General features: G+C 39.0%; 1 protein-coding gene across 6 annotated transcripts in view; it reads right to left on the bottom strand.

Moving 5' to 3' along the window:
* Positions 1 to 471: 471 nt before the first annotated feature.
* LOC127511240 (membrane-spanning 4-domains subfamily A member 4A-like) overlaps positions 472 to 24884 on the bottom strand; it is a 57752-nt gene continuing 33339 nt past the window's right edge. The window contains exons 2-8 of one of the 6 annotated variants that reach the window (XM_051892030.1): positions 21953 to 22157; positions 21634 to 21744; positions 21468 to 21542; positions 17929 to 18072; positions 17473 to 17586; positions 17090 to 17170; positions 472 to 636 (exon numbers count right to left, since the gene is read on the bottom strand). In XM_051892030.1, the coding sequence (XP_051747990.1) occupies positions 544 to 636; positions 17090 to 17170; positions 17473 to 17586; positions 17929 to 18072; positions 21468 to 21542; positions 21634 to 21744; positions 21953 to 22132 (798 nt within the window). In that variant the 5' untranslated portion in view covers positions 22133 to 22157 and the 3' untranslated portion in view covers positions 472 to 543. Of the gene's footprint in view, positions 637 to 12377; positions 12793 to 17089; positions 17171 to 17472; positions 17587 to 17928; positions 18073 to 21467; positions 21543 to 21633; positions 21745 to 21952; positions 22158 to 24884 lie in introns of those variants that run through there. The other 5 variants (XM_051892028.1, XM_051892029.1, XM_051892026.1 and 2 more) reach the window with 5 other exon arrangements.

Raw genomic sequence — 24884 nt, 5'->3', positions numbered from 1 at the left:
CATTTAGTAGTCCTAAATTTAGGACTGACACGCACATTATTTTTAAGAGTTTCTCCTATATCAGCAAGTTAGGAACTACATTTAGCCTTAAGATGTTTTGGGACTGGCGTTTGGGCTACTCTAATCTTGGATTTTGTTTTTCAATCCCAAAACATGAAGCCTGCTGAAGGAGACACAGAGGACTGAGACTTTGAGGAATAATTTTAAAACTTAAACTTTGCAAGTTTTAACATTCAGTTTGTATCAGTAATATTCGTTAAGGTATTTAAAGAGTTTATTTACTGTTATTTTATAGAAAAAAAGAGCGAGTTTCACTGATGATCAGGCAGCATTGTTGATGTAAAGAAAATTGCGAAACTGTATCTTGTCTTGAATAGTAATTGTTTACACAATAAATCTGTTACTATTTGATCCAGCGAATACATTCATGTCCTCTTTTTAGAAAAAGGAAAGCAGAGATAAAGGACAGTAAATCACTGGAAGAACCCGTGTGTCTTGCGAAAAAGTAAAATCCAACGGCAGGACCACAGCTCTGTCCACTTTTTAAGATTCATATTTAGTAGCAGAACATTCACTGTATTGTGGGGGATTTACTGCAGGATGGTGATGCATGGAAGAGTCACTGGCCAGAGGAACCTGCAAGAAAAACAGGTGTGCCATCAGCTTCAATGGTTATTTATTGATAATACTAATCAGTTCTTGAACATAATAATTTATATATATAATAAACACTAATCCAAATAATGAACCGTTTTGTGTGTGTGTGTGTGTGTGTGTGTGTTTTAACCATTTTACACAAAGTCCAGTTAGTCTGGGGCTACAAGCTTCTCTTACCTCTGACTGGTTAAGATCACGTGACTGATAGGACTGTGGAATTACAACATGGTGAACATTCAGCACCTTTGGAAAAATGCACATGTAGCTTTTTATACCTTCTTACTGCAATATAAATTCAATAACATTGGCAAACAGTTCCAGTATTACAGGTTTATAGACAGCACTGTATTTCAAACGGAAATGGAAAAAGGAAAAGACAAAAATCCTGCTGAAATGTTTTTGTGTAGAATCTTGTGCCTTTGTGCAGATTATTGAAAGCAATAGAAACTGAAAAACTACCCGTCTTTCTGTCAATCTGCAATCTGAAAATGTGACTAATTTTAACAAAATAAGAGGGATCATACAATATGCATGTTATTTTTTATGTAGTACTGTCCTGAGTAAGATATTTTACATAAAAAATGTTTACATATAATCCACAAGACAAACAAACAAACAAAAAAATAGCTGAATTTATAAAGATGACCCACTCAAAAGTTTGTGAACCCTTAATTCTTAATACTGTGTGTGGTTACTTGGATGATCTACGACTGTTTTTTTGTTTTGTGATGGTTGTTCATGAGTCCCTTGTTTGTTCTGAGCAGTTAAACTGCCCAATATTTTTCAGAAAAATCCTCCAGGTCTTCTTCAGATTTCCAGCATCTTTTGCATATTTGAAACCTTTCCAGCAGTGACTGAATGATTTTGAGATCCATCTTTTCACACTGAGGACAACTGAGGGACTCAAACATTCACTGATGCTCCAGAAGGAAACACGATTCGTCCGTTTCATCTCAGTTTCTGCATAGTCGATACTAGGTAACGTTACTGTTCGCTTTTAGCCTGAATCAATATGATGTTATGATGTCCCGTTAGCTAAGCATCATTCATGTTGATAGTCTCAGTTTCTCTCTGTCACACGCACGCACGCACGCGCACACACACACACACACACACAAACACCTCTCACAGTGATGCATAAAAATACCACAGAAAGTAAAATATCAGGTAAATATAGTAAATGAATGTACATTAGCCAGTCTTGGGAACTTGCTAAGTTCATAAGACACCTCCATCAAAATACTGTTTAATTCAAAGTTGTGCAGATTTCATTAGAAATACTCTCACCTTTCTCCTCCTGCTATTGTTTTGATTCATGTCTTAGTTTTATTACCTTTTGTAGCGAAATTGTACAGGTATTTAATTAATTTATGGGTGAAATATATGAATATACTAAATCATAAAGCTTTATGATTAATTATAATACATATACCGACCCGAGAGGGAATTATACATATATTGTGAATTAATTACAACGAATTATAATCAATTACATATATGATTAGTTCTGGTTTAATAATAATTTAGAGAAACTATTAGTTTATCCAGCAAACCGTTAGCTCCTCATAGACTATTATAAAAAGGAAGGTTTTTCTCTGGCCACGAGAAAGACTTCCTATTCTAGCATCAATGCGTAAAGCAAGGATACTGGATCGAAACGTTAAAGTGACCTGGGTTTGTTGAATGAGCAAAAAAAAAAACAATCGAGCATGAATATAATGTATTTAATATATGAAACTACGGCTACAGAGACTATACTACTAAACATACACAAATAATATACATATATAGAAAGCGAAAGTAAAGTCAAGAAAACAGAGGTGATCAAAGGAATGGCAACTTACTAACAGTTAAAACCTTTGAGAGCCAGCAAGGAAACTCAGGAAGCGCGGTCGCCGAGACGTCCGGGAGAGACGTGCGTGAAATGGCGAGGGACAATTGAGAGACGCGTGTCATTGTGTTTTAAGGACAACAGACCAGAACGCCTCCTTGGGTACATCAGCCAATGATGAGGGTGCGATTTTGGCGGGCAAACTTTTTCTTTGTCTCCATTTATGACCTAATTTGCATGGTTTATGAAGTGTCAGATCTGAGTACATTTTCTTCAAAGTACCATTAAAAATAGAAGAATGCATTTTACAGTCATGTGACATACATTTTCAATTAGGGCATAACGAAAGCTTTACAATGAGACCAAACTTGTCAGATGGCAAAGACATAAAAGGTGAGATACAGTTTATACTTGAGTTTTATCGTTTAGAAGAAAACTAATACAACTACAGTCATAGCTAGGCTTATATACTAGGGATAAATACATGCACCTTTAAATACAGCGACGGGTACACATTGGCACAGTCATATTTGGAGGATAAATGTACATTCACAATTTCCATGCGTATTTAATGAAATTAATAATAATCACATTAGGGACTGTTGCGATTTGTTTTTCCATCCACAAAATATAAGACGCCTTAAAATGATCATTAATACTCTTGTTATACTGTTTAAGGCACTGAAGACTTTTAATGACCTTAAATTGATCTGATGAGCATGAGCGGAGTGGAATAATGAAAGTGATCAGCATGATTGATATTCAAAACGGTAAACACACAATGCATTGTGTGTGTATCTGCAGTCTGTAGGGCCGGTTTCCCCTTTTGAATGACGAATATAGACGACTTTATATGAAGAAATAGGCAGTTGTCTCCTTTATGCAGGAACAGAACGGTGTGTTCAAATGCAGCTGTTTTGCACCGACGCAGGCGACGCGAGGCAACAACACAGTCGGCTTTAATCAGCTCTAGTTTTTTGGCGTCTGTTTGGTGTGTGAAATATTTCCCTACCTGTTCATATTTCACAGCTCTAACTCAGTGAAACTTTCACACGCAGCATCTCATTTAATTACGTCAACACAGCAAATGATGTGATAGACTACTGGTCACAGAAAACGCAAATAACATGCAAATTTTACAGTCATAACGTGTGAATTTGTATGGTCACCGATGGCGACCTCAGCAAAAATATCACTCGCAAATTTTTTTTTCAGTAAAAAAAGAATGGACAGATTATTGCAGATTACAGCTGAACTTGATAAAACTAAATAAAAGTGACTAGAAAAGTTTTTAACATACCTTATACTTGTCATGAGATTCATCAGGGTTCACTGGTTCGAAAAACAAACCCAATAAAACCATAATGGAAATGCCTGCAGTTATAGCACTTATGATGCTCATTCCAAGTGAACCTTTCACCTATAGACAAAAAACAACAAAAAACAAGTTAATAAGTTAGCGAGCACTTTACCCAGTGTGTTAAAGCAGATCATGAAACAATATATATGGAGCTCTATAAAAAATAAATAATAAAGTCACAAGTGGCAATTATTGGGGTCCAAGTACAAATGACTTGAGAAGACAATACATTTATACAACAGCATTATTTCTCTTCAAGTCTTAAAATTTGATAAGTCTTAAAAGTATGGAACTATTTTTCTAAGTACTATTGTACAGTAGACAGATAGTATGGTCTCTTCATTGTAATTGGATAGAAGTACATTTATTCATGTCTGGCAACTTGACATGTTTTCTGTATCATGTAAAAATAAAGTAAATGTTTAATCTTACATTTACTTTCATCCTGTTTTGGACACTTTGTTTAATCTTACATTAAATAAAGTTTAGTGCTTGGACCCCTGAAAATAACAAGCGATGCGTCCATACCAAACACAGACTGGAGGGGCCTTTGACATGGAGTACATTTTCTGCAGCAATGCTCAGTGATCCTGCGGTAATGTACTGAGAGGAGAGAGAAAGGAAGCTTCTGTTAAAATATTTAGCTTATAAAAGACAGAACTGTACTTAATTGTATAAAGATTGCTCACAACGAGAGATTCCCAGTAAGGAATACCACCGAAGACAAAGATGGATTCTGCATGGACTGTAGACACAATGCCAAACAGGAGAATCAGCAGGCCGATCATTATCTGGACAGTCTAAGACCAGAAAATATATACTTATTGCAGGAGGCATAATTAATGACAGTTGTCAGCTGAGCAGGGTCGCCAGATTTTCACAACAAAACCCGCCCATCTCAACAGTTAATGTTTGCGCTACCGCTTTTTTGGATTTGTTCCCATACATTTCCTCCTTCACACTGACAGACACATATGATAATAAATTATTGAAAGATTTCTCACCCCAAGCGCTTTTGGTTGTCCTTTCAGAAATGCCTGAAGTCTTTGAGGAAGTGAAGCTGCCTGTGGGACATGAACAGTCACTGGAGCATTTGTCCCTGTTTCAGCTGGTGCCGTTTGTTGTGGTTGCTGAAACTGGATGAGCAGCGTCCCAGAGTTTGTGGGAATGACGGTACTGGACATTCTTGTTTCTGAATATGAGACTGACCTGTACAAAATCACAGTTAATGAAGACATGTAAAAGCATTAGATGGATAAGAATATAAAATACCAGTGTATTTATTAAAATATTATTTATGTTAATAATAAATATTATTAATAAATATTATTATTATGTTAACATTCATTATTATAATGAGCAATCTGTGGTCTTCATATTCTGGAAAAACATATAAAAGCAGTCATATCACAGAATTATTGGTAACTAGAATAACTCTACGAGGCCTTGAAAACAGAGAATCTTCACAGATATTACACCGATCAGGCATAACATTATGAGCACTGACAGGTGAAGTGAATAACACTGATCATCTCTTCATCACGGCACCTGTTAGTGGGTGGATATATTAGGCAGCAAGTGAACATTTTGTCCTCAGAGTTGATGTGTTAGAAGCAGGAAAAATGGGCAAGCGTAAGGATTTGAGCGAGTTTGACAAGAGCCAAATTGTGATGGCTAGACGACTGGGTCAGAGCATCTCCAAAACTGCAGCTCTTGTGGGGTGTTCCCGGTCTGCAGTGGTCAGTATCTATCAAAAGTGCTCCAAGGAAGGAACAGTGGTGAACCGGTGACAGGGTCATGGGCGGCCAAGGCTCACTGATGCACGTGGGGAGTGAAGGTTGGCCCGTGTGGTCCGATCCAACAGACGAGCTACTGTAGCTCAAATTGCTCAAGAAGTTAATGCACGTGAGCATTGATGGAGTATTTTATCCATCCTATAGAAAACAATTGTAGAATTAGTTTGCTTACTATAAAAGCTAGAAGTGTTTTGAGGCCTCTTGGCCTATGTAACTTTAAGGGTCAGACAAGTTAACTTGGCCACTGAGCATATTTTGTTGGTAATTTTCCACCAGACAACAGGTGGCTGTGAAATGAATAAGACCATTATTAAGGGTGTCATGTGAAGGCTTCTTGCCTCCGGGGAGTGTTGACTGTTTTGATACAATGTTTCAGTTGGCCAATGGGAAAAGGGTTGACTATCAAATTGGCAGAAGGCCCATGAGATTAAGTCAAAAGATGTACAGAAGCTAGAAGTTGGTCACCCTTACTAAGAAAACTGTCTCTTACATAAGCAACACCTGCAGTTGTATTAGTGAAATGACTATGGTAGAAAGTTTGGGGAGTACATGGGAAAGATGAGTGGGGGGAGAGCACCTGTAAGTGAGAATATGGGAAAATGTAAGGGTGAATATTACCAGCCGATTATTACTTTGGTGTGTTTTAAGAGATAAGAAAAATGTATAAAAACTGTGCCCCAGCTAAGACAGATTCAGATTAACAGCTGGCATCTCACTTTGTTGTTTGACAATAAAGTTAAATACTTCTTTACTATTAAGAACTTCGACTCAAGCCGGCGGAGGCAGTGTGATGCTTTGGGCAATGTTCTGCTGGGAAACCTTGGGTCCTGCCATCCATGTGGATGTTACTTTGACACATACCACCTTCCTAAGCATTGTTGCAGACCATGTACACCCTTTCATGGAAACGGTATTCCCTGGTGGCTGTGGCCTCTTTCAGCAGGATAATGCTCCTGCCACAAAGCAAAAATGGTTCAGGAATGGTTTGAGGAGCACAACAACGAGTTTGAGGTGTTGACTTGTCCTCCAAATTCCCCAGATCTCAATCCAATCAAGCATCTGTGGGATGTGCTGAACAAACAAGTCCGATCCATGGAGGCTCCTCCTCGCAACTTACAGGACTTAAAGGATCTGCTGCTAACATCTTGGTGCCAGATACCACAGCACACCTTCAGGGGTCCTTGCCTCGATGGGTCAGGGCTGTTTTGGCAACAAAAGGGGGACCAACACAATATTAGGAAGGTGGTCATAATGTTATGCCTGATCAGTCCATATTACAAACAACTCATGTTTAAACTGCTCTACAGCATTTAAGGCATTTAAGAGTTGCTGTATTCCAAACAGATTAACAAAAGTGCCCTACCACCATTATAAATCCACACATTACTAAATGAAAGATAAATCTTATCAGCCTGACTCTCTCTCTCTGGTCTTCAAGGACGCAAGTGTGAGAGGAGAGAACTGCTGTTCTTGATTCATCACATATCTGTTTTAATGTACACTGTGTATGTGTGTGTGTTCCTTGGAAAGCAGCGAAGAAAGGGTCCATCTTTCTTTGTCTCTCTTCAGCCAGAAACTGACCATATACAGACTTATTACATTCTGCAATGATGTAATGTATATTCTCATTGGACAGTTGTTACAGTTGCTACACCACCCCTGAAACATGTATAAAAGCCAAGTACAAGTAAAATAAACAACAAAATGCAGACATAATGAAAAGAGAGTCATTTGTATAAAGGTAGTCAGATGAGGTCTATTTTGTTTTACCAGAAAAAAAAATACTTTGCTGTGTGTTTTTATAGTTCACTCCTCTGAGATAACGCATCCTGTGTTATAATACTGTTTCCCAGAATGAAAGATAAGTGGGTGGAGCTCAGATGGTTAGGAGGGGCAGAAAAGCTGCCAACTGTTTCCAGGGAATAAAGCCTGACACGCCACTGTAATATATATTCCCATTCTTAATATGATTAAATTAAATCTTACTTAATTTGTCTTTGTTGTATTTTATATAATCTGCATGCTGGTTTGGAAACAGGCTTGTAAATATTTTACAAAAAATGTGACAATGATCAGCACAGCCATAACATTTATTGTTTCTACATGCTTCAATTCACTCAAACCACCTTATTCAAAGATGATGAAGATAGAAAAGAGTTTTTAAAGCTTTTCTATTACGGTTAGTTCAAATGGTAGAAATATAATTCTTAAATTCTTTTAAGACTACCAAGAAGAGTTTTTTTCTTTTTCTTTTTCAGCCGACACGAGACAATGGCCTACTCAAGGGAAAACAGGGAGCACTTAGGCTTAATTAGGGTGGGGAAGCAGTAGAAGAACTACAAAGACCAAGTACAAGACTACAAAAAAAAACAGGAAATCATGAACAATACAAAACACAAGAACAAACATCTGTCAAACTAAAACAATACTGTCACTCACAAACAGGAGATGAGACACGGGTATTCACTGAGCTGGTGTCTATTGACATAACGGCAGTGGTACCGTGAACTGGTGAGCAGAGGCCCGTTTCAGAAAGGAGGTTAAGTGAAAACTCTGAGTATGTTAACCCTGAAATGAGGGAAACTCTGGGTTTTAAATCTAAATTAAGTGCATTTTACTTTAGTAAATTTATCTTCCAGTGGTGTAATAAAAAATAATCTTGAAGCAAACGTCTATTTACAGTGGTGTAGGCAGTAGCACGTAAGGCATGTAGTGATTTTGGACTAGCCTCACATGAGGACACCACAAATGTAGTTATTTATGGTCTTAAATATAATTATTAATATTTTGTATTAATATTGAGTCAGATGACTCCTTCCAATATTTTGGGGCACCAGCCAAGGACTCTCACCTTGACAATAAAGAACAATCATGGAAGATTGTTGACTGAATTACAATTATATAAATTGGAGGAAGTTCATCATCTGACCAATCTGAAGGATTAATTTATAGAGCCTCTCACTGTATTATCAACACAAGGAAGACACAAGTGTAATAAATGGTTTTTATTAACAAAAGGATTGACAAGAGTAACTAACAACTACTGCATGGATAAAGTGCAAAAAGATTGATAAATGCAAGTGAATGAGTTGAATTTTACTATGGCAGATACAAGTTAATCGTATGGAAAGAAACTGTAGTTTCTCTAGGAGAAATAAGGTAAACCTTGTTCTGAATTCAACAAATAAACAGAGAGATTATTTGTTATTAACTGATATCAGCTATGCAAAATCTAATGCAAATTAGATAATCATATACTGACAATATACACTAATGCCAAGGTCTCTGGAAAGAGGTTTGGTAATTGATATTTATGTCTTCCACTTGTTGAGCTGGGCAGCGTTGCAGTGAGAAGAAAGGAGTTGGAATCCTTTCACAGCCTTGAACATGAAGTACTTGAACTTTGGACTCCTGAAGCACAGAGAAGGTCCTTTTCCTGGAACATGCAGAAGAAGAAGCCTTGAAGGTTCTGATGTCTGTGCAGATGATCCTTATTCTCTGGAACACGCTGACAGAAGGATCTTTAGATTCTGAAGTCAGTGCAGATCCGGGATGGCCCCTTTCTTCCATGAGGTTAATTTGCATAGCTTAAAGTTCATGTTTAGAACAATGCCTTTAAGGTTTTTCCTATGCATAATTCACTTTCTAAACCAATTTCAGATTAACCTAGGCATTGTTCTGAAAACATAAAGACGAGACATCACTGGGTTATGTTGAGCTACCTATGCATTCATGTATACCTTAATAGGTAAGTTTGTATATTTTACATGCACAGAAACAGCACTCATTAAGTATGTACAGTTCTGTTAATAGAAATGGAGAAGATTTGCTCCATTTTGTCCACTGTATGTCCATTTTGTGTCCTTTGTGACTTCAAGCCACATGGCAAACCTGTTTGGTGAGTGGAGTTCAGGTCACACCTCAGATCTTAGAACTGAGGGACAAATGTTGTACTATTCTTTTTGTGTTGGGGAACTGTTATTGGATGTTCAAGTTAAATATGGAAAATGCTCCACCCCCCTGTGGTGTTGTGAGGGGAACCTGAGAGAGTGAACCTGTTGCAACGTCTGCAGTTTTCCCGTGGAATTAGGCTACTTTAACACTGTTGTTGCGGGTTGTTTTTCATGTCCGCGGGTTGAAGTGACCCCAAATAACATGATATTTAGCCCCTGGAATGCAAATTTTACCAGGGGAACCCCGCCAAATATGCAGATTTTACTTGTGGACTGAAATGTGATTGGGCTAGTTTTGAGTAGCAATTGGGCGGGTTTTGTTGTGAAAACCTGGCAACCCTGGAGAGAGGGGGCAGAAAGAAAGCCTCGCTGGTTCAAGTGCAGTTCTCTAATAAGCCGGTGTGAATACGGCATATGCTGTTGTACAAGCTTCCAATCGATTTTTTTTCCATTGAGACAAATTGCGTGTTAATTCCCAATGGGAAAGTGCCTAAGCATCATCGCTCAGTGAGACTGCCCGGCAACATTGCTTAAAAAGTTGCCCCGTGTATCATCACCTTAACAGTGAACAATACATTTTTACAGCGTTCATTCATCTTTGTTAAGGTTAGTAAAAATGAAATTGTTTTTTTCATGTTAGATCATAGTGCATTAATGTTAACAAATACAACTCTGGATTTTAATAATGTCTTAGTAAATGTTGAAACTAACATTAACGAAAATAAATGTTTTTATAAGTATTTTTCATTGTTGGTTCATGTTAATGAATATTGTTAAATACTGAAATGAAATCTTAATGTAAAGTGTTACCCTTAAAGGAAGTGTAATAGTGTTATTGCATTTTGTTTCTGCCTTGTGTTGACACTGCATCACTGTTTACCCACAACAATACAATATGTATGTTCCTCATATTGATCTATACAAACATTTGGCCTGCAAATACAGCACGCATACAATAATACCTAGACTACTCAGCAATTAAATTGGTTTAAATATAAAAATGACGTAACAACTTGCATGAGCTTGCGTGACACACTATGGTCGTATACTTTCCCATATCTTCTACGACCACATCAAGTTATTGTTTAAGAACACAAACTATTTTCTTTTTTATTCCTTCACAAGCTATTGCTGCCACAAAGAAAGCAATCTCTTCCTCCATGTTTTTGGCGCAAAACTTCATGCGATTGCTTTGGAATTTGGCAGGTCATAAAATCGTGTCGTATATCACTGCGTCCGTGCAATTTTTAGATAAACTCACTCGTTATGGTGTGAATTGTGGCGGTCGAAAGATCGTACATCCACGCATACGTGTATGCCTGGCTTAAGACATTGCTGTATCATGCTGACATGGGAGCTACTGTGAGCTTGCAGGTGGCTGTTAAAGATCTCAAACAGGAATGAACTGTAACCCGATCTCCCGGAAAATCTGTGGCAACAGAGACAGTGGAGGTGGATGGCTGAGGCTGTTCAGCCAGCATGTTATCAAAAATGAGCTTAGTAAGTCTTCCACCCATAAAGTCCCAACAAAGAGTTGGATGTAACAGAGGTTCAGCAAAATCCTGACTCTTATGTTCTGCCATGGCCTTGTCGAATGAGAAACTTAATCTGTATTTGGGATTTGGGATTTAGTGGGTAATGTGCATAACATGCTTGTCTCTTCTCTTTTTTCAGTTCTTGTTATTCCTCTTTCCTTCAGTGATTCTGCTTGTTAACAGCAGGTGTTCATCACTAAAGTTCAATCATCACTCGATTAATCACTTCATTATTGGACAGTGTTTATGTAAAGGGTCATGAAATCCCAAAACACATTTTTTGAAACGTGAACAGATATGTAAGGCTGCACACCACTGAAAACACTAAAAGCACTCATAAATTTAACCAACAAGTGGAAATTGGTTATTTTGCATTCTTCTGAGAATTTTCGTTCTTCCGGGTTGAAAAACAAAGTCAAAGCAATGTCACGGAATCTGACGTAGAAGCGGAGAAGCACGAATCTACATCACCTGGTTCTGAGCGCTTTTCTGTATTCATGAAAAATAAACTCTTTCAAACCAATCACTGCGCTGTATTATGCATGAGATTTCAAGATCTTCACAGCAACCAATAAAAGTAAAAATAAAAATAAAAGTTTGGGTTAACCTGTGACAGAAATATAGCCCTATTACTAGAGTAGTACTATGTACTACTATTGTATGGTAGAATGTATGTGTTTATGTAGTACTACTACTACAACTAATATTAATAATACAATAATTATTAAGACTATTTTTGAAGGAATAATCACAGTTTTTCATCCATGTTTTAATTTTTGACAGTAAACCTGTTGTGCAGCACTTTTTTTGCCAAAAAAGGAAAGGGTTTATTTAAATTTCAATTGATTAAAAATGAAGTTTTATACATGATTTATTCACTCTACAACTGATACTTTTAATCGCATTTGGACACCATATCTGGACAGCATAAATGCCTCTATTTGTGATATTCTAAGGTTTGGTATGATATAGCGACTCTAGAGGTATTTATTTGTCTTCTGTTTTCTCCTTGCCTTCTAGAGTTCATGCCGTTGTCCTGTACAGGATCTGCTTGTTTCTATGTCTGACCATGCTCAATAAACATTGACCATTTATCACAAAATAACAGATCCAATCCTGAGATCCAGAAAGAAAAGAAATCAGAATTTATCAGGATAGACTTGTGTTTGGGCTACTCTAATCTCTGATTTTGTTTTTTAATCCCAAAACATGAAGCCTGCTGAAGGAGACACAGAGGACTAAGACTTTGAGGAATAATTTTAATATTTGCTTTGCAAGTTTTAAACATTCAGTTTGTATCAGTAATATTTGTTAAGGTATTTAAAGAGTTTATTTATTATCTTTAAAGTAAAAAAGAGTGAGTTTCACTGATGATAGAAACAGTATCTTGTCTTGAATAGTAATTGTTTACACAAAAGTGAATTTACTATATGATCCAGTGAATACATTCATGTCGTCTTTTTAGTGAAAGGAAAGCAGAGATAAAGGACAGTAAATCACTGGAAGAACCCGTGTGTCCTATGAAAGAGTAAAACCCAATGGCAGGACCACAGCACCAGTCCACTTTTTAAGATTCATATTTAGGAACAGAACAGTCACCATATTGTGGGGGATTTTCTGCAGGATGGTGATGCATGGAAGAGTCGCTGGCCAGAGGAACCTGCAAGAAAAACAGGTATGCCATCAGCTTCAATGGTTATTTATTGATAATACTAATAATTTCTTGAACATAATAATTGTATATTATACTGTGTAAAAGTCTTAGGCACGTTAGTATTTTCACCCCCCAAAAAATGTTTTCAGCCAGTTATTTATATCTTTTGCTGTAGTGTGTCAGTAGGAAATATCAGTTTACATTTCCAAACATTCATTTTGCCATTAATTGTATTAATCCAGTGAGATTTTTGTATGCACAAGGAGTCTGACAACAGCCGGTGCTCCACACGGAGATCTGATCTCACCATCATCGAATCTGTCTGTGATTACATGAAGAAACAGATGAAACTGAGACAAACGAAATCCAGAAGAACTGTGGCCATGTCTCCAAGACGCTTCAAGAAAAAGATACAGTACTGTAAGATGTTTTAGGCACATGTATAAAAATGCTGTAAAGTGAGGACGCTTTCAAAAATACTGTCGTAAATAGGATTTTATTTATCAATTAATTTCTATTACTAAATCAAATCAATATTTAGTGTGACCACCCTTTGCGTTTAAAACAGCTTTTGTCCAGGTACACTTGAACTTCGTTTTAAAGGTATCTTTGCAGGAAGGTTTCTTCAAGCATCTTGGAGACATGGCCACAGTTCTTCTGGTTTTACTTTGTCTCAGTTTTATTTCAGGTTTCTTCATGTAATCACAGACAGATTCGATGATGGTGAGATCAGATCTCTGTGTGGAGCACCGGCTGTTGTCAGACTCCTTGTGCATACAAATATCTCACTGGATTATTACAATTAATGGCAAGAGGAATGTTTGGAAATGTAAACTGATATTTTCTACTGACACACTACAGCAAAAATATATAAATAACTGGCTTAAAACCATTTTTGGGGGGGTGAAAATACTAATGTGCCTAAGACTTTTGCACAGTACTACACACACACACACACAGACGTGGACAAATTGTTGATACCCTTGGTACGTATGAACAAAAAAGCCTGTGAAAATAAATGTGCATCTTTAATCCTTTAGAATTTGTTTTTTTTTAATTCACAAAACTCTAACCTTTCATTAAAGTATAAGAATTAAAATGGGGGGTAAATCTCATTATGAAGTAAATGTTTTTCTCTGATACACATTGGACACAATTAACGGTACCCTTTTATTCAATACTTTTTGCAACCTCCTTTTGCCAAGATAACAGCTCTGAGTCGTCTTCTATAATGCCTGATGAGTTTGGAGAACACCTGACAAGAGATCAGAGACCATTCCTTCATACAGAATCTCTCTAGATCCTTCAGATTCCCAGCTCCATGTTGGTGCTTCTTCTCTTCAGTTCACTCCACTCATTTTCTTTACGGTTAGGTCAGGGGACTGGGATGGCCATGGCAGAAGCATTTTGTGCTCAGTGACACATTTTTGTGTTGAAATTTTATGTTTGTTTTTGGATCACCGTCCTGTTGGAAGATACAACCATGGCCCATTATAAGATTTCTAGAAGAAGCGGCCAGGTTTTGATTTTTTTATCTGTTAGTATTTGCTAAAACATGTATATGAACAAGATGTCCAGGACCTCCAGCAGAAAAATAGGCCCACAGCATTAAAGATCCAGCAGTATATTTAACCGTGGGCATGGGGTGCTTTTTATCAATGTGTGCACCAAACCCATCTGGTGGGTTTGCTGCCAAAAAGCTCTTTTTTAGTTTCATCTGACCATAGAAGCTCAACGATCTTTTGCTGCACATCAGAACTATATTCTTTGGTTTTCCTCATTGTGATGAATGATTAAGGGAATTTGGCCTTTGTGTTTCCTCATATTTATACTCCTGTGGAACAGGAAGTCATGGCTGGACAATTTCATGTTCATGATCACCCTGATATGATAGAAATGTAAATATGGATGGGAATATACTTCAGAGATATTTTACTCATAAGAATTTCTAAGGGTACCAACCATTGTGTCCAACGTGTATTAGAGAAAAACATTTATTTCATAATGAAATTTACCCCCCATTTTAAATTCTTATACTTCAATGAAAATGTTAGATTTTTGTGAATTTTTGAAATAAAAGATCTAAAGGATTAACGATGCACATTTATTTTCACAGGCTCTTTTGTTAATATTTACCAAGGGTACCAATACATATATATATATATATATATATATATATATATGTATGTATATATACACACACTACCGTTCAAAAGTTTGGGAAATCAGCATATTAGAATATTAGAATGATTTCTGAAGGATCATGTGACACTGAAGACTGGAGTAATGATGCTGAAAATTCAGCTTTGCCAACACAAGAATAAATTACATTTTAAAATATTTTCAAATAGAAAACAGTTATTTTAAATTGTAATAATATTTCACAATATTACTGTTTTTACTGTATTTTTATTAATTAAATGCAGCTTTGGTGAGCAGACGAAACATTAAAAATCTTACCGATCCCAAAAACTTGAACGGTAGTGTGTGTGTGTATATATATATATATATATATATATATATATATATATACACAGGTGCTGGTCATATAATTAGAATATCATCAAAAAGTTGATTTATTTCACGAATTCCATTCAAAAAGTGAAACTTGTTATATTCATTCATTACACACAGACTGATATATTTCAAATGTTTATTTCTTTTAATTTTGATGATTATAACTGACAACTAAGGAAAATCCCAAATTCAGTATCTCAGAAAATTAGAATATTATGAAAAGGTTCAATATTGAAGACACCTGGTGCCACACTCTAATCAGCTAATTAACTCAAAACACCTGCAAAGGCCTTTAAATGGTCTCTCAGTCTAGTTCTGTAGGCTACACAATCATGGGGAAGACTGCTGACTTGACAGTTGTCCAAAAGACGACCATTGACACCTTGCACAAGGAGGGCAAGACGCGAAAGGTCATTGCAAAAGAGGCTGGCTGTTCACAGAGCTCTGTGTCCAAGCACATTAATAGAGAGGCGAAAGGAAGGAAAAGATGTGGTAGAAAAAAGTGTACAAGCAATAGGGATAACCGCACCCTGGAGAGGATTGTGAAACAAAACCCATTCAAAAATGTGGGGGAGATTCACAAAGAGTGGACTGCAGCTGGAGTCAGTGCTTCAAGAACCACTACGCACAGACGTATGCAAGACATGGGTTTCAGCTGTCGCATTCCTTGTGTCAAGCCACTCTTGAACAACAGACAGCATCAGAAGCGTCTCGCCTGGGCTAAAGACAAAAAGGACTGGACTGCTGCTGAGTGGTCCAAAGTTATGTTCTCTGATGAAAGTCAATTTTGCATTTCCTTTGGAAATCAGGGTCCCAGAGTCTGGAGGAAGAGAGGAGAGGCACACAATCCACGTTGCTTGAGGTCCAGTGTAAAGTTTCCACAGTCAGTGATGGTTTGGGGTGCCATGTCATCTGCTGGTGTTGGTCCACTGTGTTTTCTGAGGTCCAAGGTCAATGCAACCGTATACCAGGAAGTTTTAGAGCACTTCATGCTTCCTGCTGCTGACCAACTTTATGGAGATGCAGATTTAATTTTCCAACAGGACTTGGCACCTGCACACAGTGCCAAAGCTACCAGTACCTGGTTTAAGGACCATGGTATCCCTGTTCTTAATTGGCCAGCAAACTCGCCTGACCTTAACCCCATAGAAAATCTATGGGGTATTGTGAAGAGGAAGATGCGATATGCCAGACCCAACCATGCAGAAGAGCTGAAGGCCACTATCAGAGCAACCTGGGCTCTTATAACACCTGAGCAGTGCCACAGACTGATCGACTCCATGCCACGCCGCACTGCTGCAGTAATTCAGGCAAAAGGAGCCCCAACTAAGTATTGAGTGCTGTACATGCTCATACTTTTCATGTTCATACTTTTCAGTTGGCCAAGATTTCTAAAAATCCTTTCTTTGTATTGGTCTTAAGTAATATTCTAATTTTCTGAGATACTGAATTTGGGATTTTCCTTAGTTGTCAGTTATAATCATCAAAATTAAAAGAAATAAACATTTGAAATATATCAGTCTGTGTGTAATGAATGAATATAACATACAAGTTTCACTTTTTGAATGGAATTCGTGAAATAAATCAACTTTTTGATGATATTCTAATTATATGACCAGCACCTGTGTGTATATATATATATATATATATATATATATATATATATATATATATATATATATATATATCAAAACTAATCCAAATAATAGACAGTTTTGTATGTGTGTGTGTTTTTTTACCATTTTACACAAAGTCAAATTAGACTGGGGCTACAAGCTTCTCTTACCTCTGATTTGGTCAGATCATGGGAGTGATTGGGTCTAAAGGCATAGGACTGTGGAATTACAACTTGGTGAACATTCAGCACCTTTGGAGAAATGCACATGTAGTGTTTTATACCTTCTTACCTTCTTACTGTGATATAAATTCAGTAACATTGGCAGACAGTTCCAGTATTATAGGTTTATAGACAGCACTGTATTTCAAATAGAAATGGAAAAAGGAAAAGACAAAAATCCTGCTGAAATGTTTTGGTGTGAAAACTTGTGCCTTCGTGCAGATTATTGAAACTGAAAAACTACCCATCTTTCTGTTGATCTGTAATGTCCTAGCAACCACCCAGAACACCCTAGCAGCCACTCAGCTTCTAGACCTGAACACATGACTCACCTGAGGAGCACAGCAGGCGTTGGCTTTACAGGCAAATCCTGACAGACAGATGGAGATGATGAACTCAAGGAGAGTGAATACCAAAGACACACCACTGATCCCCCGGAAAAGGGTCTGAGAAAACACTCATCATTAGCACAAATATTAATAAAATAAATGATAGTTACTCACACTGGAAAACTGGCTGCAAGTGCAGAATGTACAATCCTTGTGGTTCATATGGTAATATAACATAAACAAGATTGAGTCTACAATTAATGTGTAATGTCAATGCCTTCTTGCAGTTTAAATGATCAGTAATAGTAGGAGGTCTATTAGATTCTTCTATTAAATGTCAGTAAAAAAAGAATGGACAGGTTATTGCAGATTACAGCTGGACTTTAACAACTCTACTGACAACACAGTGATCTTATTGTAATTACTAAATAAAAGTGACTAGAAAAGTTGTTAACATACCATATACTTGACATCCAAATAATAACATTGATAACCACTGCAGTAAGTGTACAGTCGTCCTATAGACACATCCAATGAAAGTATAATAATGGAAATGCCTGCAGTTATAGCGCTTATGATGCTCATTCCAAGTGAACCTTTCACCTATGGGCAGAAAACAATAACAAAAAACAAGTTAATAAGTTAGCAAGCACTTTACCCAGTGTGTTAAAGCAGATCATGAAACAATATATATGGAGCATTATGAAAATAAATAAAGTTGCAAGTGGCAATTATTGGGGTCCAAATACAAATGACTCGAGAAGACACAATATATTTATACAATGGCAATATTGCTCTTCAAATATAATAAAAGTCTTAGAATTTCAAATATAATACAGGTGTCTCTGTATGGAACTATTCTTCTATGTACTATTTTACAATAGACATAATATTGTCTCTTCATTTTAATTGGATAGAAATACATTCTTTCATGTCTGGCACCTTGACGTGTTTTCTGTATTATGTAAAAATAAAGGTCATTTGGAGATCACCGATTTCTTTGCAAACTGATTAGACTTCACAAAGCTTTATGAAAATATAATGAATTTTATGCATATGTTACAAATCCTCATGTTTCTGTGCTTCCCCTGTGACCTAGTTTTCCCCATTCTGTTTCATTAGTTCATTTGATTCACCTGTGTCTAATTATCTCTTTAAGTTCCCTTTGTTGTATTTAAGCCCTGTGTTCATCCTCATTCCTGGTCCGTTCTCATCCTTGTATGGTTGTGTTATTCCTACGTGTTATCATTAAAACCTATATTCACCTACTCTTCTTCGTTTCGCCTGGTGTTTGAGACCAACTGTGACAGAAGAACGGACCGATACCGAAATGGATTTACCGGCTGTCCAGCTGCTATACATCGACCAGGAGCAGCAGTCCCTCGAGACCCACACCCAAAGGTTTTTAGATCTGGCGTGCCTTGCCAACATCCCGGACACAACGCTGAGTGTTTTTTTCTACATAAGCCTCAGCGCGAAAGCAAGAGCTCGTCTGCCTGGTGTGGGTCCTCGGGGGAATTTTCGCCGAGTAGGTGGAGTGGGTACTGGTGAACTGTGATTCTCCATTTACCATCGACATCGCTGATAAAGTCACCAGCCCCGCTCCCCATCCAGAGTTCAGCCTGCCTTGACCCAGCGACACGGACAACAAGCCAGAGCCCACCGCAGATGGAGGTAATCAGCCTGCTGTGAGAAACGAGCCGGAGCTGACAAGTGGGACCAAGCTTCACATCGGCTCAGAACTGGAGTCCCGAGGACAGACGTCTGACCAGGTGTGTGAGCCGGCAACAACGTGCACCAACGTGGGAGTCCTCGTGGAGTTCGAGGGGATGGAGTGGAGCCCCGCCCACATTCCCACCACAGAGGGTGAGCAAGCGCTGAACAATTTGTTTTCTTTTTACGAGGACTGTAGTGAAGAGGAGGATTCTCTGAGTTTCCTTTCCTCGCTGGTTCCATCCAGCCCAGAACTGTTCGTCTCCCCGCTGGTTCCGTCCAGCCCAGAACTGTCCGTCTCCCCGCTGGTTCCGCCCAGCCTAGAACTGTCCGTCTCCCCACTGGTTCCGTCCAGCCCTGTGTCTCCTGTGTTCCCTCCCAACCTCCCTCTCCCACCTCCTCTCCTGCTGCCATTCGGTTCCTCTGCCCAGTCGCCGCTGTCTCACGCTGGCACCTCAGTTTCTCTTCTACCAGCCCTCTGTGGTGTGAATCCACCTCGGGCTAGCCGTTCAACTGTCTGGATGCCTGGACCCCTTAGCTCCGCCTCTTGCCTCCGATCCAGTCTCTCCACCTCGGCTCGTCGTCCAGACTCCTCCGCCATGGCTCCTTCCCCCCTCGGATCCGCCTGGGACCATCGGCCATTCGGCTACACCGGGCTCCCCATCTGCTCATCCTGCTCCTGGTCTTCCCCTGGCTCCTCCCACCCTCCACGCACCCTTGGACTGTGTTTTCTGTTCCCTGGACTCTTTTCTTGTTTTTTGTTTTACTCCGCCCTCCTCCAGAACCCCCACCCTCCCTCCTCAGTTGGACTCTTACGGCGCGAGGACGCGCCTATCCGGGAGGGGGCGAACTGTTACAAATCCTCATGTTTCTGTGCTTCCCCTGTGACCTAGTTTTCCCCATTCTGTTTCATTAGTTCATTTGATTCACCTGTGTCTAATTATCTCTTTAAGTTCCCTTTGTTTGCGACATGTATTTAAGCCCTGTGTTCATCCTCATTCCTGGTCCGTTCTTGTCCTTGTATGGTTGTGTTATTCCTACGTGTTATCATTAAAGCCTGTATTCACCTACTCTTCTTCATTTCGCCTGGTGTTTGAGACCAACTGTGACAGCATAGTCATTCAAATGAACTATTTATACAGATTTTATCCCATGCCTCCCTCTTGTGGACAACATTAGCACTACGGCCTCTGATTCTCAATGATATAAAAGGCTGTTAGGACCCCTTAGCATCAGAAAGTCATGACATTTTGCACGTTTACTCAAAATGTCTTGTTGTCCATGTGTACCAAGTTTTGTGATGTTTGGATTTTGTGTTCACAAGATATAGGCCAATTACTCATGCGGCACACTCAGAAACATATTAGCCAGTCTCTCCCCAACGAAAAAAACAAATCAAAATTTCTTTGAGGACTTTTTAACATTCTGGGGATGATGTATGCCAAGTTTAGTGTGAATTGAATGTATGACAATTAGAATGGTCACTAAAGATTAGATACGTTACGTGCAAACACATAATTGAGCTCTTTTTTGTGACTCCTTGTGATTAAATGCACACACAAACACAAACTGATCTCAAAATAACCATCTTGAGAAGTATTCTCATATATACAGGTGATTATGTGCACGCAAACAGAGAAAAAAATCAAATCATCATATTGATTCCCCGTACATTCGTGCATTGTTCCTGTGCAGTCTATAACTGCTGCTTTATCATTAATGTTAAACAACAAAACACAGCTTTAACACTGATTAATCAATTTATACAGTGAACACTATGCATGCAGTGAAATTATACCTAATTATTACATTTCTGTACCTGAATACTACAGTTAGATCTAACTTTATTTGTAACTGTTCTGTAGTATTTATTAATGTTTTAATGTGTGTATTCTTATTTTTACTGTCTGCTCGCTTGTTTTTAATATTGTTTTAGTTAGGCTAATAGTTTTTTCTGTGGTATCGAAATACTTAAAGTGTTCTTTAAGTAATAAATGGAACACAAAGTTACATTTGTCTCAAAACGCTATTTTTATTTTATTTTTATTTTATTTGCTGATCTGAAAAATGAGCCGTAAGTTACTCGAAAACCATGATATGATTTGAACCGTAAGTTTTGTGATTCATTGCACCATTACAGCAAATACTAGTCAGTTCATAAAAATGGGTGCTGGCTGACTGACCAATTAACTAATATCTTTGAAATGCATTGATGAACTGAAAATTCATGGTTCACAAAATTCTGGTGTTTGGACCTCTGAAATTACAAAGCGACGTGTCCATACCAAACACAGACTGGAGGTGCCTTTGCCATGGAGTACATTTTCTGCAGCAATGCTCAGTGATCCTGCGGTAATGTACTGAGAGGAGAGAGAAAGGAAGCTTCAGTTAGAATATTTAGCTTGTGCTATAAAAGACAGAACTGTACTTAATTGTATAATGTTTGCTCACGATGAGAGATCCCCAGTAAGGAATACCAAAGAAAACAAAGATGGATTCTGCATGGACTGTAGACACAATGCCAAGCAGGAGAATCAGCAGGCCGACCATTATCTGGACAGTCTGAGTAAGACCAGAAAATATATACTTATTTCAGGGGTCATAATTAATGACAGTTGTCAGCTGAGCAGGGTCGCCAGATCTTCACAACAAAACCCGCCCAACTCGACAGTTAATGTTTGTACAACTGCTTTTTTTTATTTGTTCCTGTATATTACCTCCTTTACACTGACAGACACATATGATAATCATTTATTGAAAGATTTCTCACCCCAAGTGCTTTTGGTTGTCCTTTCAGAAATGCCTGAAGTCCTTGAGGAAGTGAAGCTGCCTGTGGGACATGAACAGTCACTGGAGCCTTTGTCCCTGTTTCAGCTGGTGCTGTTTGTTGTGGTTGCTGAAACTGGATGAGCAGCGTCCCAGAGTTTGTGGGTATGACGGTACTGGACATTCTTGTTTCTGAATATGAGATTGACCTGTACAAAAATCACAGTTAATGAAGACATGTAAAAACATGTGAAGGATAAGAATATAAAATACCAGTGTATTTATTAAAATATTTTATGTTAATATTCATTATTATAATGAGCAATCTGTGGTCTTCATATTCTGGAAAAAAAATATAAAAGCAGTCATATCACAGAATTATTGGTAACTAGAATAACTCTACGAATAACTTTACAGATATTACACCAAACAGGCATAACATTATGAGCACTGACAGGTGAAGTGAATAACACTGATGATCTCTTCATCACGGCACCTGTTAGTGGGTGGGATATATTAGGCAGCAAGTGAACATTTTGTCCTCAAAGTTGATGTGTTAGAAGCAGGAAAAATGGGCAAGCGTAAGGATTTGAGCGAGTTTGACAAAGGCCAAATCGCGATGGCTAGACGACTGGGTCAGAGCATCTCCAAAACTGCAGCTCTTGTGGGCTGTTCCCAGTCTGCAGTGGTCAGTATCTATCAAAAGTGGACCAAGAAAGGAACAGTGGTGAACCAGCGACAAGGCCATGGGCGGCCAAGGCTCATTGATGCACGTGGGGAGCGAAAGCTGGCCCGTGTGGTCCGATCCAACAGACGAGCTACTGTAGCTCAAATTGCTCCAGAAGTTAATGCTGGTTCTGATAGAAAAGTGTCAGAATACACAGTGCATCAGTTTGTTGCGTATGGGGCTGCATAGACGCAGACCAGTCAGGGTACCCATGCTGAACCCCTGTCCACCGCCGAAAGAGCCAACAGTGAGCATCAGAACTGGACCACGGAGCAATGGAAGAAGGTGGCCTAGTCTGATGAATCACATGGATGACCGGGTGTGTGTACGTCGCTTTCCTAGGGAACACATGGCACCAGGATGCACTATGGGAAGAAGACAAGCCGGCGGAGGCAGTGTGATGCTGTTCTGCTGGGAAACCTTGGGTCCTGCCATCCATGTGGATGTTACTTTGACACATACCACATACCTAAGCATTGTTGCAGACCAAGTATACCCAGTGGTGGGCTGTCAGGGCCATGACATGTGTGTCATCAGCCAATCAAATTTTGATGTGTAGTGACAGAACGCCCCAAGGGGCCCAGCGATGTGTCAGCGCAAGCCCCCACTGATGTCATCATCAGTTTGAACTTTTGGCAGGTTGTGAGTGTTGTACGTGAACTAAGCAATGGCCGTAGCCACACCTCTTACCAATCCTGTTTTCAATCTCTTTCATGTGCCTTTTTCAAGGCACTCGTTTGGAGAGAAGAAAGAGATAATTTCCAAAGGTAGACCTACACCTAAGCTGGGCTGACCAAGGCCAGGAAAAGGTTTTGTGCGGCACTTCAGTGAGGGTAACTACGACTGCTATGACTGGCTAACAGCTAGCACTGAGTGGAACAAGCTATTTTGCTGGCCGTGTTTGGTTTTTAATACCAGTGAGGGAACATGGAACAGCGCAGGTTTTAACAGCCTTAATAGCTTCATCAAGGCAGCTATCAAACACCAGGCATCCGAGCGTCACCTCACAGCGGTGGTACATTTGAAGACCTTTGGTGAGTCCAGGGTGGATTTGCGGCTGGATGACCAGAGACGAGAGACAAGCCTGCACAATGAGAGAGTGAAGAAAAACCCGGAACATACTGAAGCACCTCATTGATTGTGTCTTTTTTGGGACAGCAAGAATTGTCTTTCGGGACAAGACGAGGGGAAGGAGTCCCTGAATCGAGCTAATTGGAGTTACTGTCTCTGCTATCAGAATACAATGCTGACTTACGACACCACCATCTTGCCACGGCCACCATTTTTATGGGAACATCGGGGAAAATTCAAAATGATCTCATAAATTCTGTTGTTGAGGTGCTAAATGATGCCATCAAAAAAGAGATCAACAACACCAGGTTTGTCGCAGTTATGGTAGATGAGACCACCGATTTCAGCAACACTCCACAGCTGTCATTTGTACTCCGGTATGTTACTGACATTGGAGTTTGAGAATGCCACAGAAAAAAAACGAGCTCATGATGTACCATCTTCAGGACTTGAAGAAGTGTTGGGCAGCTACGACTGCAAAACAAAGTTATTGGCACAGTGTTATGACGGAGCCACTGTAATATAATCGGGACTTAATGGCGTATAGGCGCACGTAAAAGCAGACATCCCTCAGGCTTTTTTGTGCACTGTTATGCACACACATTAAATATTGTGATGTCTCAAGGAGCATCAAAAATTAAGGATTGCAAGGGAGGGTTGTCTGCATTTTTTACACGTTATTCCAAGCGCACAAAACTGCTGGATGAGTTTTGCAAAAGGAGGCTGCCGCGGGTCTCCAGGTGAGATGGAACTTTAACTCCAGGTTGGTGGGCACGGCCCATGACAAAACAGCTGAGCTGGTCACGCTTTTCCAGCACTTCCTCAATCACGCACAGGATTTTGACCATGAAACGGTACATTGTGCATCAGGACACTTGTCCTGATGCACAATGTACCGTTTGACTTGTGTTTTTCTTCTTTTTGCTTTCATCAGCATTTTTGACTTTGCCGATGTGCTCTTCGGAATACTGCAAAAAAGGAGCTTAGAGGTGCAGTTCAGTCTGGCCAGAATTGCAGGTTTTTGCCAGATTCTTGAAGGTGAGTGTGGAAAAATTGATGCCATCTATGAGAGGACAGTGGAGGCTGTGGGACACCCAAGCACAGCCAGAGGCCGAACAGACTCGGACGCACTACAGAC

Source organism: Ctenopharyngodon idella, chromosome 4 (assembly GCF_019924925.1).
Source record: "Ctenopharyngodon idella isolate HZGC_01 chromosome 4, HZGC01, whole genome shotgun sequence".
Taxonomy (NCBI): Eukaryota; Metazoa; Chordata; class Actinopteri; order Cypriniformes; family Xenocyprididae; genus Ctenopharyngodon; species Ctenopharyngodon idella.
Note: the sequence above shows the minus strand (reverse complement) of the source record. Positions and strands in the feature narration are given on the sequence as shown.